Below are 25,268 nucleotides of genomic sequence, written 5' to 3' on the forward strand. Positions count from 1 at the left end.
ACTAGTATCTATTACACAAAGAGAGAGCATGCAACAAAGTGATTAGGGAAGTCAAACATGAATTAGTCCAATAACAGAGAGGCAAATATAAACCGCCAAAAAGCACTTTATGGAATAGAAGCCCATACAAATCAAAAAGATGACTATTATTATCAATGAAACAATATTAAACTTTGAAACTCCAAATAAATCTTAAGTCAATAAAAAATTGGTATGACTTCACTGAGGAAAAAAATATATCTGAAGTAAAACAAAATACATATCAAGGCAGAACATATATTTTTAAAATACAATAAATCAAATATTTACAAAAAAGATATATGTACAAGGCGTTAACTCTAAGTGCACGAAGATAAAAAACACCGTAGTCTATTGTGAATAGCCACTGTTTGATTCTATTAAAGAACCCTTCACTGTACCTAAAAATGTAGCCCTCTTATTAAGTCTATATCTCCCTCATCAACAAAGATAATTCAAAGTACTCGTGGTGGATACTAGGATTCTGTTCTTGATTCCATAGTCCTCTTTATATTCTGCTCAAACACATCTGATCGCAAAGACATTCCCATCTATATAAGTGAGATGACAGGATGATGATGACAGTAGCAAGAACAAATACCTACAGGGCTTTATATGTGCTAGGTGATATTCCTTGCATTTTATATACTTAATTGTCAGAACAACTCAGTGAAGTAGGGTGGTCTTCTTATCTCATTTAGTAGATGCAGAAAATGAGTAAGAAAAGAAAGTTGCCCAAGTTCACATACCCAATATATAGCAGAACCAGATTCAAACCCACAAACTCTGCTTCCAGAATCTGTGCTCTTAATTACTACAGTTTAATTCTAGTAGTTTGATATAATTTTAACCCTTTCTTTCCCTCTAATCTACTTACCACTCTATGATTCAGTTTCCCACCTACAACATGGGTCAATAGTTCTTATTCATACAGTTGTTTAATCCTTATATGAGGATTAAATGCAAAACCATACATGTATTTAGAATAGTGCCTGACACATACCAATACTATATAAATAGTACTGCTCACAAAATATCTATCAAAAATCTGTCACTGAAGTTGAGAATCAGTTATAAAACTAACAGTGAGAATTTACCAAACAGAATAGTCTTAAAGTGTCCTTCACACTTCTAAAGAGGTGATGTTTAAATAAAACTCGGCTTTCCCAATTATTTTCATAATAAAACAGACCACCATAAGCCTTGAGGAAAACACATACACATAACTTAGGAATTGCTTTCTTCAGTCTGGAACAACTTCTCCATTATTCTTTTTCCTTCATTGCGCACCCCCCCCTCACCCACTACACACACACACACACACACACACACACACACACACAACATCACAGAAATATATCTCACCTGGGTAAAGGTAAATACTAAAATTTTCTCTTATATACCAAGATAAATGTTTATACATGTTTTAAGAGACATAATTTATTTGGTATTTTAATGTTGTTCTCATCTGGACAACTGGGTCCTACATATTCTGAAAGGGTTCAGCCAGAACACTACTCTCAGTTTGCCTTTACCAAAGAGCTAGAGAATTATGGAGACAGAAAGAATGATAGCAATCTTCTAGTCCAAGGTCTAATACTGATCGAGATTTAGATTTGCTTCTAATTTTCTGTTGTGACAACATTCTTGCCTATGCCTCACTGTACAATTGTGCTAGGATTTCTCTAAGTACAGATGAAAGAGGAGAATTGCTGGAGGATCCCAAAGTCTGTATGGATTCAAACTTTTAAGGGATTATCAAATGAATCCTCAAAAGTAGTTGTACAAAACACCTAAGAATATGAAAGCTATATAAAATACACATAAGGCAAGGGGGGGGATATCGTTGATTCAGGTTCAAAAGCTAACCTAAATTTGTAATTAATTTGTTTAGTTATTTGTCTCTCCTTCTCCTGAAACCTCATTAAGCTGATAGAGACTTTTGAAAATAAATAAATAAATAACTAATAACAAAAGAAATCATCACAAGAGAGTTTAATGACTTTGGAAGCATTCTATGGAAAGATCCACAGCCAAGAGGCAAAGAAGGAGTGTGCAACAAAAGGAGTGATTGCCAAGTAAACTCCAAGAGGCTCCACCACTGGGGAGGTTGGGCAGGAGTAAGAAGGGATGGAAATGGCAACTAGCTTTTTCATAGAAGCTGAAAAGAAGAAAATAGAATAAGAAAAGAAAAGAAGAAAATGGAATCCTTATTCTACCCCTACCCTCATCCCCATATATGCAGATGACATGCATTCTGGCACTTAACCCCACATGGGAGCAGAGTGAGAGGCTCCTCTCTCAAGAAATTGAACAAACTGCTCTGTAGGCCCTTCCCCGAAAAGCCATCTCCCAGTCCATTCACCCTAAAATTATATCTGCCAGTCAAAAAGCATTGCCCAATGTTTCCAGTGAGTGCTGGTCAGCCTTCCTGCTGACCCTTGCCATGGGCAAGACCAGAACAGAGGAAACAACCACCCCAGAGGAAGTAAAGATGATTCAGGAAACAGGAAATAACTTTTTCAAAAACTTGTTTTTCTTAGAGTGATGAGAAAAACTTTTGCATCCATGCCTCAACATCAAGATGTTACAAAAAAGGACAAATGAAAAATGAAAGAGTTCTTATAAATTAAAATATACTCCTGAAATAAGAAATTCAGTTAGAAGACTCACAAAATAAAGTAGAAGAAATCACCCCCTACCAACTCCCCAAAAGGTAAAAAGACCAAAAAAAAAAAAAAAAAATCTAGGAGGAAAAAAAAAAAGAATAAAATTCAGAAGATTCATCATCCAGTGAAGAAAATAGAGGAGGAGCTTATTAAGGAAAGTGTTCCAAATCTGAAAAAAGACAAAAGTGCTATTTGAAAAGAATTGAGTGTTGAGCATAACTAATAAAAAGGACTCACATCTAGTAGGTACATCCTTGTGACACATTTTATTCCTTGTGCAGTATCAGGAACATCAAGATAAAAAGAAAAGTCTAAAAAGTTCCAGATTTGGGGGGTTTGGGGGAGGAGGCAGGTAAGAGGCCTACAGATAAATAAGACTCTGAGAGGCATTAGCTATAACATTAGCAACATCAGATGCTAGAAGATAATAGATGAAAGCCCTCAAAGCTCTCAGAGAAGCTTATTTTCAATGTAAATTTCTACATAAGCTATCAATCAATCAACTGTGAAAGCAAAATAAAGACATTTTCAGACATGCGGGATTCAAATAGTTGACCTCTTATTCTTGTACCATGAAGAAGATAGTTTAGGAAGAATACAAAACAAGGGTGAAAACCAAGGAAATAGGAAATATACAAGAAAATGATGGCACTAACCCAAAAGTCCAGTGAAAAGAAATTCCAAGGATGCAGCTGTACAGCAGACCTAAAAAGCAATGAGTCCACATTAGAACAAGAAATCAGGAAGCTCCAAAGAATGTCTTCTCAAAGAAGAATCACATAAATTCCAGGAAACAGGTAAAATGATTAAGAAGGTAGAAGACATTAGCAAAATGATAAAGATGGCATATGCTGCTTCTCTAAACATGAAGGAAAAAAACAAAAGGAATAACTCTAGGAAAAACAAAAAATTATACACAACATCATGATCCTAACATAGATCCATCAATCTACAACATGGCAATGATTTTGAGCAATTATGTGTGAGAAAAATAAATCCATTTAAACCAGATGCTGTTCTCCTTCAGGTGACCTAGAAGTGTGACACCTCAACTTTTAGAGAGGGAAATATAATTTTAGCATATCATTGTTTCCTCTTTCAAGATGTCCTTTGCCCTCTCGCTTCTCATTCATTCATTCATCCATCATGCTAACAAATATTTACTGAGCATCCTGCATGCCAGGCACTGTACTAAGAATGGAGATAAAGCAGTGAACAATGAAGATAAAACCCTGCCCTGGGGGAGCTTGCATTCTAATGATAACATGACTCCTCCTCTTCCAAGAATCTATTAAGCAGTTTTATCTCCTAAGGAGCTTTCTCTGAACTTCTGTGTTAGGCTAAGTGCTTTTCCTTTACTGCTCCTAAAGAATTTTAATAACTCTTTATATATAAAGAGAGTCAAAATCAGCTTTTTATATAGGTATTACCTCAACAATGCAACAACAGCAAAATTTCTTAAATTTATTAAAGTTATTTGTACCTCTACTGAAGAGCCCTGTGCCTAGATCCATAAATGTTTTGAACCTTTCCATTCAACTTAAGTGTAAATAAAACTGCCAAGTAAAATGTAAAGCAATATAGATGTTGTTTATTATTTAACAGATAGGAAGCTAAAGTCTCTGTCAGGTAAATGACTTGCTCAGATCATAAAACTAGTCTATGAAAAAGCCAAAACTAAAATCCATAGTGCTAGGTTAAATTAAAGTAAGTGGTCAAATAAAAAAATGGGCCAAAATGGGAGAGAATAACCTCAAAACTTTATTTTCTTAAAACTTTCCCAAGTACACGACAGATGTCTAACACAGAGACTCCATTTTCTTCCATATGTCAAGGCACAGCTTAACAATTACATAAAGACCATTGTGAAAGCCTCAAAAATATAATCTACTTTTTAAAAGCTTCAATTTCAGGGATCCCTGGGTGGCGCAGTGGTTTAGCACCTGCCTTTGGCCCAGGGTGCGATCCTGGAGACCCAGGATCAAATCCCACATCGGGCTCCTGGTGCATGGAGCCTGCTTCTCCCTCTGCCTGTGTCTCTGCCTCTCTGCCTCTCTCTCTCTCTCTCTCTCTCTCTCTGTGACTATCATAAATAAATTAATTAATTAATTAAAAAAAAAGCTTCAATTTCATAGAGTTGTGTATTTCCACTTTGCAGTATATGATACTTGAAATGCATAAATGTTTAGATGTTAAGTGATAACTGATATAAAATATATTCATTTTAAAATATTTCTTCACAAGGAAATCTTCAAACTTATTCCCATAAATATATTATTTATTACAATATTAGACTACAAAAATAGAACACTTAATAGATGAGGAGAGTTGCTTTATATTCATAGGACAAGCAGCCAAGGAATTGATCCTGTTTCAGTTCAACAAACATTTATCAAAGCTTTGTTAGATGCCAGAAGCTACTCCAGGACTTGTAATATTTCCATAATGAATTATAAAAATGTCTGTCCTTGGGTGGCTTATGGTAGGGGAAGGCAACTGCAACTATTTTCCTAAACACTAAGAGCTGACTAATTAAATGTGACTTCTGGGTACCACAGCAGGGTTATCTACACATAGGTTTCACCACACTTAAAAGATGGGTCAAAACAATGTAATTATTTTTGAAAAATAGTCAATTGCTAAAATATACAATATTAGGACTTGAGTTGTTTGTGAATTTGATCACAGAAATCAGAGGATTTAACTCACATATGTTTATAGATCTCCCAACATTTAGTAGCTGAAGGAGTCAATGAATACTAACTAAACAGTGATTTTTATTCATAATGCAACCAGAAGACTCAGAGAAACTTTTAGCACCCACTAGAATACAAAAGGGTTTAACCTTCATCCTATCTCTAGTACCAATACCACTGATTAGCACAATTACCATTCATTACCAGCTCAAATGCCAACTCTGATCTGCCCCATGGTACACAGCAACATTTAAACAGATATAATTCCAACCCTTTGCTGCTCAGCCTCAATTCCAATTACTGGAATATTCCTAACTAACTCCTACACCTAATTCTATGCCTTTATCTTTTCTTGGATGTTTCCCAAAGGAAAAGTATAGGCCAAAGTATAAAACCTCTGGAAGAGATATTTTGAAGCTCCTTTTTTAATATCTATTCTGACAATAAGATAACTGGTTTTATGACTTTTAAAATATATGAAGCACGCATACAATCACCAGCAAACTGTCAGACAATCCTGAAAACTATTAAGAAAAGTGCCAACAACAATAACAAAAAGATAAGCACAAAAAGGAATAAACGAGCCAATACACATATAAAAGGTGCAAAGGCTACTTACTGGTCAAAATATGTGAAAAAAATTAATAATAGTAAAAATTATAATAATAATAGTAGCTAGAATTTATTATGCCCTTTCTTTATGTGTGAATATACAGTAAAGACTTACCTAATTAATTAATCAACCAATTATATAAGAAACTACTCAGGAAAACAGAAAAAGTTCCAGAGCAGATGTGATGTTAGCTGGTCCCTCATAGATACAAATTCACTAGGCAAAGCCTGGGGTAAAGGCAAGCACTCAATGGTGGAAGAAAAGATGAGGTAATAACATTTACAAAAACACCATAATATGAATCCAGTCTCTATTCTAGGAGCCATTTCTATTCTAAAGTGCATAATAAAAGTGACAAGTTATGAAACTGCACAGAGAAGAGGGAGGTAAGACATAAACAGCACTGTATTTTAAGCTAAACAAATGAACTTAAATTTTTTATAGGTATGTAACTTAATCAGATTTGTTTTATCCTATACCTTTAATTTTCAAGAAAATATTTCATCAATACCAGATATCAACTGATAATTAAAATTCAGCAATACTTCATTCCTAATGAAGTATCTTTCAAAGACAAGCACAATTCTACAAAAAGTACATTACTTGAGTGGTCTTCCAAAAGTCATTACTTTTAAATCAAAAATGAAAAGAAACTGCCAACCTAGAATTCTTTACCCAGCAATTATATCATTCAAAAAATGAAGTTAAGTAACATTTTTACCTATCGCCATCATACCCACATAAAAGAGAGCATTGAAGAACATGTTCTTCAAGCAACTGTGAAATATAGGAAATATAGAACAAAAAGCAAAAAAACTGACAGTATAAATAAAAAGAAGAATGTCCTGTGCTGTTTAAAATGAATTAAATAGATGCACTAAATCAATAAATTAAAAGAAACAACCATGTAACAAAAACAAAAGAGCATATAAACTCTAAAAAAGAAAAAGTTCCCGTACCCTAAGGAAAAAATTGATTGTTCTGTGACCATGAAAACAATTGAGTTTTAACAGATCAAGGACAACTGTTTCACTGGTCACATTTCTAAAAGCCAGTCGATTAACAGGTAACAGTCACACCCTTGAAATTCAGACAAGAGGACTATCACTCCAGTGATCATTCCTATAAAATGATCAAATACTTACAATGCCTAGTCATTAAATAAAAAAAGATACAAATCTTTATATTGCTAACCTTCCCAGTAGTAGTACTCTTTTCTCTTTTTCAATAATATATATATACATATATATATATATATATTCTTTTATATATATATATATATATATATATATATATATATATATATATATATACATGAAAAGCAGGATGCAAATATTCTTGAGATCTAACAGGAGCTGTTATCAAGGCAACTGGGAATCAAATTCTCCCATTAACTCCAAACTCAAGGATAACTGTTCTGTGAGAATAACAAATTACTCCAAATGTAGGACTCCTCATACATATTCAGTGGATTCTATCTTCCAAAAATGAATGTGAGTAGGGTAAAATATTCCCTTTGCTAACTGGCAAAGAAGATTCCTGAGGATAATGATTCATCCATATCCATATTTTAGAACTATACTATACCTTCACAGTTTGCCATTACTGGCAACAACATAATAAAGTACTTGAATAAAATATTTCCTATCTATTCACAATGGTAATATTTACATTTAAAACCAAGAAAACAGATTTTCCATTTCATATATTTCTATACTTGATAGAAAGTATTATTTCATATATCTAATACTTGATAATTTTAAATACCAAGTGTACTAAGTTTAGCCCTGAAATGATTTTTAAACACTTCTCTAAAGTATAATTATTTTCAATTAGAGCACTGTTCTGTCACTCAAGAGTCATCTGATTTACATAAATACTAGTCAAGCACCATAGAAATTCTAAAATATATAATTAGAATGTCACAAATCACCTAATTCATCCTGTCAAAACAGGGATTATTTTAAGTTCTATTTCACTTCTTCAAAAAGAAATCATATTTACTTTATTTTCTCTAACAGAAAAAAAAATTAGTAGGATAAACTTACAACGTACTTCCCCAATCAAACCTTAAAATGATTCTGGTTAACCACTAATTGACTCAAGTAGTTAAGTATTTTTCTGAATGTATTTTACTTAAATATGTCTGACAACATACAATAATGTCATGTAGTAATTAGGTTACTGTTCTACAGTATTATAAATTATTTCACTGATTATTATTCTTACTCATTCACAGATAAAAAGGTCACTTTTGTCCTTATATCCAAGTAAATTAGATGCACTTCTAGCATAAAGTAAATAATTTTGTTAATAGCTCTTACTTATGGTTAAAGCATAACCATAAAAAGCTATTATTGGTGATCCCTAGGTGGCTCAACAGTTTAGCACCTGCCTTTGACCCAGGGCATGATCAGGAGTCCCCCAATCGAGTCCGGCATCCGAATCCCTTCATGGAGCCTGCCTCTCTCTCTCTCTCTCAATGTGTCTCTCATGAATAAATAAATAAAAATATTTTTTTTAAAAAAAAAGCTATTATTAAATAACACATTTCACTAACCTGAATTCACAGACACACACACAATTATGAGCTAGCTTTGTCATTTTCAAACCCCCTAACAATATTTGGGAAAATAAAGACAAAAAATGTTTTTGTATTATTTTTTAACATTCAGAAACATAAAACCTTAATTGTTTACCACAGATTATAACACAGAAAACATAAAGAAATACTATAAATATTATGAACTTGAAATAAAACTCTAGCCATAATTTATTGAACTCACATTAATAAAGAATATACATACTGATTCCAAATGAAGAAGTGGAGTACCTGGTAGATTCTAGGTGACTTATCAAAAATTTCCTAACAAATAAACAATCATATGACTCTCAAATTTGCCATACAAAGATATATGCTAGTTCTCAGACCTCATACTAGATCCTTTCACAATGTAAAACCTTTTCTTTTTTCACACTGATATTTTCTTTGTAACAAAATACTACCTAGTTAGATTGCTAAGCATGAATCTTTAGAAATGAGATTAGCAAAACAATTTAAAAATACTTACTGTCTTGTTTCGTAATCTAATTATGTCCGAGACAGAGCCAGCGCCGCAGTACTCCATAACAATCCAGAGGTCTGTGTTCTTAAAATAACTGCCATAGTACTTTACAACATATGGGCTAAAGAAAAATATATACACAATTAAACTTAATTTCCAAAGAAAATTATTTCTTAATCCCAATATAAGTATTTTCAACATTTCATAATGTTCCAATAAGTAAATATCTATTGTACATCAAATTGTCTATATGTAGGGTTTATATAATTAGGTTTTAATTCACGGATGAAATTTAACAGGATTACAAAGCAGAGTAGGCTCAAGTGCTTTGAGTGATTCCCAAGAACATAAGGCTTGGTTCTGGCAAAGAACTTGGTATATAACATAAGGAACAAATGAAAATATTGTCCTTTAACTAAAGCATTTTAAATATAAATCTTTAAGGGAGTTTGCACTCAGATATTAATACTCAACTCTAAAATACTCTAATTCAACAAAGTCAACAAAATTATTTTCAATTCTCTTTTATTTGGGCCTTAAAAATTCCAGAGATAAGTAATTACAACTATTTTTGCTTTAAATTCAGATTACTAAAATTAATCATTTAAAATATTTATTTAAAGAAAAGATTTTATTTATTTATTCATGAGAGACACAGAGAGAGAGGAGAGAGGCAGAGACACAGGCAGAGGGAGAAGCAGGCTCCATTCAGGAGCCCAATGTGGGACTAGATCCTAGGACTCCAGGATCATGCCCCAAGCCAAAGGCACTCAACTGCTGAGCCACCCAGGCATCCTTTAATTTAAAATATTTCTGAAGTTTTATGTCTTTCAGAGCAGAATAAACTATGTTTATAGCCTGTTTTTAGGAAGACTTAGAAAGGGACAGAGTGTCATATATTTATTTATTTAATATTTAATATTTATTTAATATTTACTAAGAGCAAGCTATATACACTGATATGTAAGACATCTTGCCCAACTCAAAGAGGCAGAGTACCATATTCATAGAATACGTAAGATAAAAATAAAAGTAGCATAAACTAAGTAGTAGACAGCTTAAATACCACAAGAACTAAAATAAGGAAATGGCAGGGCCAGCAGAAAGAACCTGTAGTAAGGGAGGGATTTGAACTATGAAAGAAAGGTTAAAACTCTTCAATATGAGTGGAGAAGAGATAAGAACATTCTAGGAAAAAGAAAAACTATAAGTAAAGGCACAAAATAGAAAGGGAAAAAAAACAAGAATGGCATAGAGGACAACTTGTTCAAAAGATATTTTTAACCAGTAGCGTTTATCATGAAAAGTGGCATCAGTGTAAGATAAATAAAACATAAAAATCAAATTAGCAAAAAATAATAATAAAAGGAAGTATTACAAAATATGACATAAAGAGACCACCAAAAAAGAGCTCAAAAGAAAGCAATCAGGGAAGACTTCTCAGTGGAGCCTTTAATTTTCACTAAGTCTTCAAGTCAAGGGTAGAGTAGACTGGTTGAAGCTTAAGTATTTAAACTAAAAAGGTACCTACAAAGCTAGGATTCAATCCTTTTTTATCCTTCTGCTCCTGGTTACCTCTTGTATAGACTTGCTTCCCAACTGGTCACCTTGTCATAGTTTTCTCCCCCATTCAAATCTATGTTCCATATAGCTTGACAAGGTTACTACCTTCCTTTAAAATAGAAGTAAAATAAACTGGCATATTGTTCTCCCATTAAAAAAAAAAAAGAAAATTTTACTTAAAAAAGAAAACCTCCAATGCCTCTCCATTACTAAAAGGAAAAGATCTTAACTGCTCTTTATCACATACAAGAGCTTTCAAAATCTACCTCTCCACCCATATCTCTCATTACTCCCCACCTCACACCTTAAATTTGCAGACATATTCAACTCTGGTAGGTGCTGGCAATGGAAAGCAAATATCAGAAATTCCTCAGTGTTCACTGAACCACTGAACAAAAGTGCTTGTTTACAAACAAATGAAACTGATCTTTAACACACCCAGAACTTCAACCTATGGGAAACATAAAAATGTCTTCTTTACATACACGTTTTTGGGGTGTAAGTACCAGTGTAGAAACCTTTCCAGGGAGTACTGCTCCTACACACCTGACTATGCATCGGAAACACCTGTGACCCAGGTCCCACACCTTAGGGATTCCAATTTCAGTAGGTCTTTTTTTTTTTTTTTTCCAAAGATCTTATTTATTCATGAGAAACAGAGAGAGAGGCAGAGACAGAGGCATAGGGAGAAGCAGGCTCCATGCAGGGAGCCCGATGTGGGACTCGATCCCGGGTCTCCAGGATCACATCCCGCCCGGGCTGAAGGCAGCGCTAAACCGCTGAGCCACCCGGGCTACCCTCAGTAGATCTTTTAAAAGTTCTATTGGCAACTCTGATACTGGCCCACAGTTAAACCTCACTCCAGAAGAATATCCTTCAAAGAACTTCTTTAAATATTAACCTTCTCATTCAAAATTAAGTAGCAATGAATTCAGGATTATGTTGACTGAAAAACACAAAGAAAACATATATTTTATCTTGCAGGTCTAAGGGCAGGACTGACAGCCCTTAGGAAAATTAGGGATTCTAACGTGGGTGGCTACCTGAAAAAGCAACCCTATCTCTCTTTAACAAGGGAGAAGGGTCAAGGGATCCCTGGGTGGCTCAGCGGTTTAGCACCTGCCTTCAGCCCAGGGCATGATCCTGGAGACCCGGGATTGAGTCCCACGTTGGGCTCCCTGCATGGAGCCTGTTTCTCTCTCCACCTGTGTCTCTGCCTCTCTCTCTCTCTCTTTCTCTCTCTCTCTGTCTCTGTCTCTCATGAATAAATAAATAAAATTAAAAAAAAAATAAGAGTGAGTCAAGAGGACAGCTTTGGGGATAAGTAAAATTCTCTTCAAAAAATAATTTGTGGGGGGCAGCCCAGGTGGCTCAGAGGTTTAGCGCCACCTTCAGCCCAGGAAGTGATCCTGGAGACCCGAGATCGAGTTCCACATCAGGCTCCCTGTGTGGAGCCTGCTTCTCCCTCTGTGTCTCTGCCTCTCTCTCTCATGAATAATTAGAGAGTCTCATAAGTCTCATAAGACTCTCATAAGTCTCTCATGAATAAATAAATAAAATCTAAAAAAAGAAAAAAAATACTTTGTGGGGCACCTGGGGGGGGTGGGGCTCAGTGGTTAAGCATCTGCCTTTGGCTCAGGTCATGATCCTAGGGTCCTGGGATTGAGTCCCACATCAGGCTCCCCAGAGGGAGCCTGCTTCTCCTTCTGCCTATGTCTCTGCCTCTCTGTATCTCTCATGAATACATAAATAAAATCTTTAAAAAAAAATACTTTGTGGTCCATTCTAATACACAAGTACACAGATCAAGGTCCAACAGTTCTATATCATAAACCACAGCCTCAATAATTTTAACCTAGAAAAGCATTCAAGCAGGTAGGGCTAAACAGCCACATTAAGGACATTTGCCTGAATATAGTTTCTATCATTTATTCATTGACCCTCTGCTTAAGCCAGATGTTCAATATGCAGTGGTGAACTGCACAAACACAATTCTGATTCTCACAGAGCACACACATGAAATACACTGGTACTAGAGAAGTAAATCCGCAGATAAATACAATTACTAACTGTGGTTTAAAAAAAAAGCCTGGGTGGCTCAGTGGTTGAGCATCTGCCTTTGGCTCAGGGCATGATCGCAGAGTTCCAGGATTGAGTTCCACATTGGGCTCCCTGCAGGGAGCCTGTTTCTCCCCCTGCCTATCTCTCTGCTCCCTCTCTGTGTCTAGCATGAATAAATAAATAAAATCTTTTAGAATAAATAAATAAAAATTTTTAAAAGGTGAGGGGCTGCCCTGAGTTTCAAAATAAAGCTTGAAACTTTATTTTGCATTCATCATTTATCCAAATAAAACTGTTCTTCGTTCATATGAAAGAATGGAATAATACTCATATTTTATGGTATTCTCTGACTTGGGAAGCACTAAAGTATATGGAAAAGCTTTGAAAGTAGACAGGAGTGAGCTTTAACAATAAAATATTCCCCCTCTATTGAATGGCTGTAGATTATAATTTAGATTTGGAAAAGAACAAAATTGTTTAACCACAAAAGTTTATATACAACAGTGACCTACAATTGGTCATATTCTGATAGCTTCTACATCAATACCTCTTTTTTTTTTTTACATCAATACTTCTTTTAAAATTTTAAACCATTTATAATATCTTATAGTTACTTTGTCACTGACTTTATCTGCCTCCTCCAGAAGAAGCTCCATGAGATTAGGTGCCAATCTGGTTTGCTTTCCATTTTACCAGCAGTACCCCCCTTCTTATATGTACAAAAGAAAGCAGTGAATAAGTGAACAAATGAATAATCACAGAAAAATCAACAGAAAGGACCTAATATAGGCCTTCCCAAAAGAATAACATTTAAGGTAAGATTCAAAGGTCGGCTGGAAATTAACCAGATAAAGAGCATCCAGGCACAAAGAACTATCTGTGCAAAGGCCCTGAGGAGAGAAAGAGCAAATCATTCTCAAGAAATCAAAAGATCAGTGTGCCTAGAATAAAGTAAGTGAAGAATACGGTTGAATACAATATAGTTGCAGATGGATGCGGGAGCCTAGTAAATGAAGGGCATCAAAACCAAAGTGAGGAAATTGGGCTTTATTAGATATATAAAAGAAGATCTGAGAAGAATTTTAAGCAGAGCAATAACATGACCTAATTTATAAAGATTTTTCTGGCTGCTACATCAAAGCTAGATTATAGGAAAGCAAATATAAATACAGGCAGAACAATTGGAAGATTATGTTAATCTACGCACACAAGAAATTGTACTGGGCCTATCATTTTATTTTTTGTATTTGTGATACTTTGACTCTGGGACCTGCTGACAAGACCTCCACCACCATCCTTCTTGGGATTAGCCCATTCCTAGAGATAACACCTATGAGTGTACCCAATCAGGAGTCCATATCCCCAAGCAAACCAATTAGAAGTCCATATTGCCAACCACCTCCAAGAGCCACTATTTCCCTAACCTCATCAACCCAGAGCCATATACCAGACAACTAGTGATTACCCTACACCCCAGAACCCATTGAAATCATTCAAACTAACCAATCCTAAACCTGTTCACCTTATCTCATCCATTCCTTCCCACAGAACCATGATAAAAGCTCTTGCCCATGTTTTCCATTCTCTCCCTCTGCCTCCTAACTGACCTTAGTGCTTCCCTGTATAAGCCTTCCTTGCATAGCAGGCTTACATCTCTTAGGATCTATAACAATTTATCTCCTGACCCACTGGTCTCACCAAACCAAAAAATAATAATACAATCTACATTTTTAAAAAGAGATGTGGTAAATTGGAGTGGGAATAAAAGAAAAGAGAACAAACCCAAGAGATATTTTCAAGGTACATTCAACAGAATTTGATAATGATATAGACTGGCAAGTTAGGAAACAGGAAGCAAGTCGTCTTCCGTGTTTTATTCACTATGCCTCCTTTCAACCGCAAACTGAACACAAATTTAAGACTGGCAAATTAAGATTAAAATTTAAAGTTGTCATTAAAAAAAATTACAGATATAAATATGCTCAGAGAGTTCAAGATCTGGGATTTCTAACTCAAGCTGTTTCCACTGACATAGATATCATTCATTCAAATTCATTCATCATTCATTCATGTATCATTTTAAAATAATTGGCTTTCACTGAACAACATATATGAACTAATGGCAAAAGCAAGGGAGAAAAATGGGTAAACTTTGGTGACAAGAAAAGCCAGTCAAGGCAATGGGGAATCCCTGAAGAAGTTTATGCAAGGGACGCCTGGGTGGCTCAGCAGCTGCGCGTCTGCCTTCGGCTCAGGACGTGATTCCGGAGTTCCAGGATTGAGTCCCACATTAGGCTCCTGCATGGAGCCTGCTTCTCCCTCTGCCTATGTCTCTGCCTCTCTTTGTGTCTGTCATGAATAAATAAATAAAATATTAAAAAAAAAGTTTATGCAAGAAAATAATACAATTGAATAGCATTTAAAGAGGATTATCCTACGAAAGACTGTCAGGTGACACTATTCATTTCAGCTGGCAAGTTAACTATACAGTTATTTAGATACCCTAACATCTGTTTTTTTAACCACACGTTGATTCTTAAAACACTAGAGAGGAGGCAGTTTCCTTCAAGACAAAAGCTCTGTTATTTATAGAATTTTAAGCAACACAAAAAATTTAAATTCAGCCACAATTCCTAAGAATCTTGACTAAGCCTCTGTACAGATTTACATGACATATGAGAACCCAGCAATTCCGTATATTTTTGGCCTGCTAAATAGCCAAATATGACTTAGAAAATTCCACTGGGTGGAGGGACAAGAAAGACTCAAGTCAAATTACTGCATACACCCAGAAGCAAAGGTGAAACATGATGCCTTGATAACTGGTGTGACAATCATGAGCCATGTTCCATTCCTTTCCTATGCCATCTCCCACTGCTTCCTTCTCCTGTCCCGTATATTCATTTCCCTTCCCCTATTTAACACCTTCAACCCAGTGAGACTATGTATCATCTTCCAGAACTTTTCTGGGGGGAGGGGGCAGTGTTGCCTCTCATCCTGTGCCTAAAGACTATATCCTTTCTATTCCTATCTCCTTTTCACACCTCCTCTACACCCTTTATCCTGACAGTCTTCCTCTAGTATTGTGATTCAAAATAGAAACAGTATAAAATGAGAAGAAAAAAAACAGAGAGAAAAATGGAAGAAGCACTACAAACTCTTCTTGTCTATTTGCACCTTATATAAACATTATTCATGGTACAAATTATTTGTAGTGAATCATTATGTTTAAGCTTCTTGTAGAAATTCAAACATTAATTTTTACTGCCTAAAAATTAACATTTTTATACAAGTTGAATTTATCTTAATTGAACAAAACCACGTATTGTTAAAAGTATTTTTATTTTTATTTTTTAGAGCAGATTTAGGTTCACACCAAAATTAAGTGAAAGATAGAGATCTCCCAGACACTCCCTGCCCCCACTCATGCATAGCTTCTCCCATCATCAGCATCCCCCTCCTGAGTAGTACATTTTATACAACTGATGAATCTAATCTATACTAACACATTCTTAACATCCAAAGTCCTACTGTACCTTAATGTTCATATTAGGTGCTATATATTCTGTGGGTTTGGACAAATGTATACTGATTATATCCACCACTATATTATCATACACAGTAGTTTCACTGCCCTAAAAATCCTTTCCACCCTTCTAACACCTAGCAACCACTGATCCTTTTATTGTCTCCATAGTTTTGTCTTTTCCGGAATGTCAAATAGTGGGAGTCATACAGTATGTAGCCTTTTCTGATTGGCTTCTTTCATTTAATAATAAGCATTTAAGTTTCCGGTTTGAGAGCTTATTTCCTTTAGTGCTGAAAAACATTCCATTGTCTCTTTATGCACTCACCTACTGAATGACATCTTAGCTGCGTCCAAGTTTTTGGTAATTATAAATCAAGCTGCTATAACCATACATGTGCAAGTTTTTCTGTGAACATAAGTTTTGGGTTTTTTTTTTTGAAGATTTTATTTACTTATTTATGAGACACACAGAGAGAGAGGCAGAGAGAGACACAGGCAGAGGGAGAAGCAGGCTCCATGCAGGAAGCCCGATGTGGGACTTGATCCTGGGACTCTGGGATCATGCCCTGAGCCAAAGGCAGACGCTCAACTGCTGAGCCACCCAAGCATCCCTGAACATAAGTTTTCAACCGCTGCTGGATCATATGGTTAAAAGTATGCTTAGTTTTATATGAAAACAGCCAAATTGACTTCTAAACTGAATGTACTACTTTGCATGGCCACCAGCAATGAATGGAAGTTCCTTCTGCTCCACACCCTCACCAGTATTTGGTCTTGTCAGTATTCCAGATTTGGCTCCTTTTAATAGGTGTGTAGTGGTATCTCATTGTTGTTTTAATTTACATTTCTCTGATGACATAGGATGTGAATCATGTTTCCACATGCTTATTTGCCACCTGTATATCTTCACTGTGAAGGTGTCTATTAAGGTCTTTGGCATACTTTTTAATTTTGTATTCTTGTTAAGTTTTAAGGATTCTTTGTGTATTCTGGACAAGAATCCTTAACAGATAGGACTTTTTACAAATATTTTCTAAAGTCTTCCCTATGAGCATGTGATAATTAAAATACTAAGAAACAGCTATTTTTCATTACATAAATTTCATTAACATCCTACCATCATAATAGTGTTCTAAACTTAAGAAGGGTAACACAGTGTTTTTACAAAGGCCATATGAATATTCTCCTATGAAAACTGAACTGTTCCCAATATAAACCTAAATCATAGCAATTTATTTCTTGGCCAATCCAAAAATGAATATACATATACATGAATTGATACAAATTGCCAAAGTTTATTACAAATCCTTCAATATGGTGATTTTCAAACTCTGGGGAGGGGGAAGGAAGTAAGGCCCTTACTAACAGTGTTTAAATGGGATTTTATCCAGAAACATCAGCAAACAGAACAGGTAGGAGAGGGTACACTGGTGGAAGCCTCTGAGCAGCCCAGCTAAACATGTGCTATTCCCAATATATGGATCACCTCTTCTCTTTGCCCCCCAAATCTAAGTCATCCAAAGTTACTCAGTTTGTGTATGACCTCCTAGCTTTCTAGGACCTTGTAGCTTTCTCTGAATCTTCAATGTCAAGATATTAGGTTATCTTCCAACTTACACAGTACCCCATCTTTACCTCATCACAGCTCTTATCACACTGTATTAAAAGAGCCCATCTAGTTATCTGCCTCTTCTGACTGAAAGTCTCTCTAAAGTCTAAGACTTATTCTTGTTGTATCTCCTGTGAGCAACACATAAAGGCTACTGTCAGCAATATGTACTCAATATATATTAGTTGAATGAATAAGGAAGTGATTGTGTGCCTTGATGGTAACAACACATTTCTCTTGGTTTAGATATGTGAAGTTCCTTGAGAAGTGTAAAGACCAGGAACATAGGAGCTGTGTCAACTGTGGCTCCCTTGTACCCACATTATCTAGCACAGTGTGTTCCAAGTATTTGACCAGCTCCTATCTCCACCTCTAGCAATGCCTTGAGAGTGCTTCACTTTGAACTGTTGGAATCTTTTGTGTAGATTTTGCTCTCTTCAGCGCTGGCCCTGGAGTCAGCAAATGTGAGTTATTATAGCATCCCAGTCCCTAACTAGCTGTGTGATCCTCGACAATTTATGTCAAAGCTCTAGGTTTCATTTTCTGTTACCTGTAAAATAGTTCTAAAATATGCTTTAGCACCAGGAGCCCTTCCCTCAAATAAAATTTTAGAATGAGTCCCGCTATAGAGAAAAGATAAAAGCAATGACTAAAGTTTCTCATTCTGCTCAATTCTTCACTGTTTGAGGAGAATATCCCCACCTCCCTTAGAACAGAGTACATCTGTAAAACTCTAAGCTAATAGAGACCTAGTCTAGCATTAACATTCTATGATTTATATATTCAACAAATATTTATTAAATGTCTACTCTGTGCAAAGCATGGGACTAGACACAAAAGATTCTGTAATAAACAATGCAGATGGGCTTCCTCAAATATTTATGCCAAAATGCAGTATTAAACACATGTTTAATATTTACTAAAATGAACAAAGAAAATTTAAACACCCTCTGGTCTCGTTTTAGAGTGTAGAAAGCAAGACAATGTGCCAAGTGCTTAACTAGCTCAATAGACTTTATTTCAATTTCAGAAATGCAAATCTTGTTTTCTCTAACCAAATTCTACAGCTGTAAGTGGGAATTTTTCAATTTGTATTGATTGCTTGCAAATCACTTTTATTTCAATTTCCCATAACACGTCTACATTAACACCAGTAGTAGCTGAAATGTAATGCTTGTTTCTGTCATTTCCTACTTTATTTTTCACTTGCCCTATCTTTTAGCATTTTTAGGATCTTTTAACCTATTAATTTTTCTGATCCTTTACTACTTCATATGAATACTGAATCTGGAAGTGAAATCCAAAAGGCATGAGCCATTTTTTACCAGTAATTGTTTCATCCATCTATTTATTTCATTCAACAAATATTTGAGACATCCCTACTATATACAAAGCATTCTGCCATAAAGTAGTACAAAATGGGGCACCTGGGTGGCTCAGTCAGTTAAGCATCTGCCTTCAGCTCAGGTAATGATCCCAGAGTCCTAGGTTCCAGCTCCACATCAGACTCCCTACTCAGTGGGGAGCCTACTTCTCCCTCTTGCCCTCATCCTGCCACACCCTCTGCTTGTGCTCTCTCTTTCTCTTTTTCTCTCTCTCTGTCAAATAAATAAATAAAATATTAAAGATAAATAAAGTGATACAAAATTTCTAGAAATGTATTCACATTTTTCTTCCCCTTTTATTCTTTCCCCTTAGTAGTTTAAAGTATATAACAAGAACAAAGACTAGATTTCCCTAGGGTTCCCTCAACCTATAAGGCTCTTTCATATTCCTTATATATACCATATCCATTCACATTCACTCAACAAAAAAGTACAATGCTAGGCATTGTATGTGGTAAGAAATAGGACTCCTCTCAGGGAATGAGGTAAGGATAAGATAGTGAAGACATTTCAGAAGGAGAATGTGTATGACGGTGTCATCAGAAGTAACAGAAAAAGAAACAAAGATGACTCTTAGTTTTGTTGTGAAAGACTAAGTGCTGATGCCATTAACAGAACAAGAATTTGCAAGGCTTCTCTGCAACAATTAAAAATTTGATCCAAGAATCTTAAACGTGAAGTTCCTTCTGGATATTGTCCAGTTGAATCACCCAGACAAGAATCAGTAATACTTGTATTTGAATAACCCTATATGGCAAGGTCCAAGAGCACTTAGTAAGATATAATCCCAAATTCACAGAATTTAAGAGTCAGGTGACAGAGAATGCAAGTAAACATTAAAAAAGAAACACAGGTAAGAGAGAAGATTGGAAACATAAGCATAATTATAAAGGATCTTATATGCTATCCTTAGGAGACTGGACCTATCCAAACAATAGGAAAACCACTTAAGGTTTTAAACTGGGAATGTTTGACTAGGTTTCCATTTTAGAAAGATGACTCTAGCTTTAGGGTAGAAAATGAGTTGGAAGAGCCAAAAATGAAAGCAAAGTGAACAGGAAGCTAAGAAAGAAATGTAAGCAAGAGCTGATCAGTCCTAAGATGTACCAAGGTTAGAGGAAGATATGTATAACAAGTAGTAATTGAGACCCTGCCTTCCCTAGAGCACACTCAATTAAAATCTCTAAAGGACAACACTAGTCCCTAAATTACATTTAACCATAATAATAAAAATAATTACAGCAACACCCAAGTATTAAGAATCTGATGGGGGCAGCCCAGGTGGCTCAGAGGTTTAGCGCCACCTTCAGCCCAGGGCATGATCCTAGAGACCTGGTATCAAGTCCCATGTCAGTCTCCCTACATGAAGCCTGCTTCTCCCTCTGCCTGTGTCTCTGCCTGTCTCTCATGAATAAATAAATAAAATCTTTAAAAAAAAAATCTGATGGGACTAGCACTACTCTACGCTCAATCTTTCCTCTTCTACATCAAACTGGGGACCACATTCTTATCAAGTTACCAAATTAATACCAAGGTCTGGGAAAATTCAAATTATATACTTTGATCAGGGAGCTGAGGAATGTATTATACTTTCCTATAACCACTTAAACTTCCAGTTATGCAGAATTAATGGAAATATGCAACATAACCTAAATATATAGCACACACTAAAGAAAAGCAAAACTGAACAGACTCAAGAAACAAAATTCCTCTAGGATTATTCAGTCACCTCATTAGCCAAAGGACTTATATACATCTTATATACTTTTGGAAGAATAAGTTTTTCTCTTACTAACAGAACCTTGATTAGATTAGGGGTAACAGTGTGTCCAGTCTCCCCTAAATCAGCAGCTGTAAGACGCCATGTGACTCAATCAATTTTGATGAATAAAACATAAGCTGAGGGTTTCTGGGATAATTCTTTCCTGCTTTTTCCCTTTTCCTCCTGCCTGAAACGCAAACATAAGGCTGGAGCAAGAGCAGCCCTCTTATAACCATGAAATAATAAGCACAGGGATAACGATCACATACTAAGGATGGTACAATGTAAGAAAAGAAGCCTTGACAGTTGTTACTTTGTTGCTGCTATACCAGCCCTACCTGTAGACCTTTTGTAAAAGGGAGAGTAATAAAATCTCTTTTTAATTAAGTAACTATAGGCTAAACATAGTCCTAATTTATAAACTCTGCATCTCTGACTGGGTTATTTAATAGGGCATATAAGACCCTTTAGGATCAGCTCCATTTACCTTCCCAACTCATTTCACACCAATCTCTGTCTCCCACCTTCCAGTCAGACAATTCTAAACTTTGTCAGAACAGCACACCCATTGAGCTCTTTTTCACCTCTGTACCTGTAATTCTCTTTACTTTCTCATCCCTCCATTTCTTCACCCAATTTTAATGAACTCTTCCTCAGCATGCCAGACTTCATAACTCCTGGCTGGAGGAGGTGCTCTGCTTCCTTCCTCTCACATCACCCCACGTAGCAGTAAGCATAGTGACAGTGCTATATTACAGCTATTAAGTATCTGTCTTCCCCTAGATTACCAGCCCCTCAAGAAAAAAACAGTATCTTAGTTCTCTTGATATTCCTAGATCTTGGTACAGTACCACTGGGAATGCTCAGTAAGCATTTGTTGAATGACTTAGAGTTATATAAATCATAGCTGTTTTTAATTAGTAAAAATATATATATATAAAAGACTATGAAATGACCGCCCCTTAACAATAAAAAATTATTTTCACCCATAAGTTTGCCCCCAAATTTTTATCACATGTTGCTTTATAATATCATTTCTGCTCTAGAACTTTAAATCCTAAAGACAATCCTACAAAACTATCCTCATCTTCCCTGAAGGATTAATCTCACTTCAGACTCAAAGTCAGAAAACTAACCAGATGACCAAAAAACGTATTTACTTAACATTATTAGCAAAGTCATCAAAATGAAGGTAAATAAAATCTCTTCATACCTGTCACATTGCTGCATTATGGAAATTTCTTTAATTATTTCCTGAAGATCCGACTCAACAGGTACTTGTTTTATTGCCACAACTTGACCAGATTCCTTATGTATTGCCTTAAATACACTTCCATAAGATCTAAAAGAAACCAAGACATTTCTTTATTTTTTTCCTTTCAAACATCGTAAGAAAAATCTACAAATTTTGCATGTATAATGGTGATAAAGTAAACAAATAAGAAAAGTGACTTATACCTTAGCTTTAATGTTTCAATTATATACTTAAAATCTACTAAAATCATCAAATTAATACATAAGGATTTGCTTTTTTTTATGAATGAAAAAAAAAGACTTAACGGTTTGTCAACTCAAACAAATGCAGCATTAAGAAGATATAAATGGAAATTAAAAGGATGAAATGTAGAATAAAAACAGCCAAAGTCTCAAGTCAGGAGTAAAGGCAAAAGCAAAATCATCTCCAGAATATCAAAGTCCCATGCCTATGCAGACTATAAAAAAGGGAGTGAAACCCTCAGCTGAGGACCACACTATACCAAAGTTAGAGAAGCAGGGAATCTGGTTTCCCCTAAGTCATACATCTAAGGTCTCCTCAAACATGCCTTTCTCCTCAAGAGCAAGACCATAGGCTTACATAAATAAAATGAGTAACAGGATCCAATTTCCACTTGCCAAAAAAGCATCTCTGCTACAACTCTTGAAACTTTGCCAATTAAATATTTATGTGTTCTAAAAAGCAGAAACAATGAGAGAGAGAAGCCATATATACTTTGGTGTGAATTAAAAGACAAACTAAACCATGCTACCACTTACTGTTCTTATTGTAAGCCAGATACTATGACTGTTTTTACATGCATTATCAAATTCAATCCTCTCAACTGTAAGGTAAAATAGTACCATCACCATTTTATAAGATGAGGAAACAGATACAAAGACAGAATTTAAACATATAAGGATTCCAAAGATCATATTCTTCTCACTATATCATTTCTACAGAAGAGAAAGAAATGTATTTTATCCTATCCTGTTTCTTTAAGCTTTCCAAAGTAATTTAGTTTGATACTCACACTTTTGTGTGTGTGTAGTCCTAATTTACACACACACACACATATCCCTCCTTAAAAATAATATATGTATGTATACATGTATATGTATATAAACCTGAATGTGTGTATATATATTCCCTCAAAAGTCAATAAAGAATTTAGTGCTGGATTTTACATATCATGAATTAAGCAACACCATCACTCCCTTCTAAAGTCTCATCACTGCAAAAGAGAAGCTGGGAACATTTTGTGGTTCCCAAAATTCCTTTCCCTGAGTAGATCCCAGTTAAGAATTTGACAATGAGAAGAATATGCATGAAATATGAATGACAAAAAGTTAAGAAGAAACCATCAATCTTCAGATGTAGTTGTAGCAGATGCATTGGCAGATATGACATACACAGCGGCTTCCTACTGAGCTTCTGATAACCACTACACTCCTGCTACAGAATGAGATAGTTGGCAGGAGCTTCCCAAAGATTCTTGATTCCAGCAGATTCTCAGTGAGCTATTAAGAAACATCCACTTCAGTGTTTCAGGTTGAGATATTCAGTGTTAGCTTCTCTGACTTTCAACAGCAGATTTGATGACCTTTGCATTTGTGGCCCTTCCACAAGTCATTTGAGCTTCTAATTTTATAATGTCTCTATACCCAGAGTACATATAGAGTAGCTTTTCTTTTCTTGACCAAGCCCTGCTACCAATAGTTTTTGATACTGGAAGTGGTTCCAAGGGAAAGAATCTTAAAGATGAGAATCTTGAATTAGTTCTTTGTTAGACCTGAAGATAATAATGACTTCAATGCAAATAACAAATAGAATATTGACAGTTTATGGCATTCAGTGGCAAAACAATTATTTAAATTATTATTCTTAATTGTCTGAATTCTAGGTAAAGCTTTAAAAGACCAAGTACCTCTATCAATAGCATTATTTTCACCAATGCTACGGTGGAAATAAGAGTACAAATATTAAAGAATAGGCTAGCTGGAAAAGTTATATAATAAATATAACAAGCTCAGAGCTTAAACTTCAGCTCAAGACTAAGAATCAGAAAACTTCTGAAGACCCCAAAAGAATTTCTTAATTCTTGTAAGCACAAGGCTAAGAATTCTGAAAACAAATTCAAGATCCAATCTAAGCTGGAAGCTTAGACTGCAAACTAAATTCACAACGTCACCAGATCTATTCTGTTAAATTTAGACTTTTAACTATTAAGAGACATACCCAGAGAATTGGTAATGGGACACTTAAGAAGATATTTATTAATCTGACTGCCCTGAACCTCCCCCCGCCAAATCTTACCAAGCATCCTTTGCCGAGTGAAAGCATCCCATCTCGGTTCAAGATGGGCCTCACACTGCCTAAAGACTCCATAATGACCTCATCTGAGGCAGTCATTTTCAAGGGAAAGTAAATCCTCCTCCACCACCTCTCATTGCTCCTACTCCTCTAACTATACTCCAATCTCCATACATCAGAAGAATGAAAATAAATCTGATGCAAGAGCACCTACTACTATTCATACCAAAAAAGTTGTAAGATTTTGTCAGTTTTTATCAGCAGAATTCTAAAGAAGATATATGGGAATGGATTCCAAGATTTCCAGAGAGAAAGGCATTCTCTGTGATGGATGCAAGACCAGGAATTCCAGACTCAGTGTTATCTCTAACAGTTAGGAATGTCCCTAACAGTACGCTCAGTTAGTTAACTGAAACTTGGACTCTACAATGACCTATGTAAAAATGCCAGCAATCCTCAGTATACATTAGAGGAAGGAGATCAAAAGTTCAGGTAGCTCAAGTACTGGAATGGATATATCATATATGACTTGTTCACCCAATCTCTATGTTCACTGAAAGGATCCAGAGGATACTCCCTTAACTAACATCACTGGAAGATCCACAGTGCAGGTCAGAGATGTCAACAGTGGAGCTCTCCAATTTTAATGAATGATGGGAATCATAAAAGAAGTGAAAAGAACTAGCAATATCTTTCTACCAGAGATAAAGAGGGCATGGTAACCACTACG

General features: G+C 35.5%; 1 protein-coding gene across 7 annotated transcripts in view; it reads right to left on the bottom strand.

Moving 5' to 3' along the window:
• Nucleotides 1-25,268, bottom strand: part of STK3 (serine/threonine kinase 3) — a 375,979-nt gene that overhangs the window by 208,929 nt on the left and 141,782 nt on the right. For 5 of the 7 annotated variants that reach the window (XM_038555157.1, XM_038555154.1, XM_038555152.1 and 2 more), the window contains 2 exons: nucleotides 22,184-22,312; nucleotides 9,068-9,182 (listed from right to left, as the gene is read on the bottom strand). In XM_038555157.1, coding sequence (XP_038411085.1) covers nucleotides 9,068-9,182; nucleotides 22,184-22,200 — 132 coding nt within the window. In that variant the 5' untranslated portion in view covers nucleotides 22,201-22,312. The remainder of the gene's footprint in view (nucleotides 1-9,067; nucleotides 9,183-22,183; nucleotides 22,313-25,268) is intronic. The other 2 variants (XM_038555156.1, XM_038555155.1) reach the window with 1 other exon arrangement.

The sequence above is a fragment of the Canis lupus genome, chromosome 13 (assembly GCF_011100685.1).
Source record: "Canis lupus familiaris isolate Mischka breed German Shepherd chromosome 13, alternate assembly UU_Cfam_GSD_1.0, whole genome shotgun sequence".
NCBI lineage: Eukaryota > Metazoa > Chordata > Mammalia > Carnivora > Canidae > Canis > Canis lupus.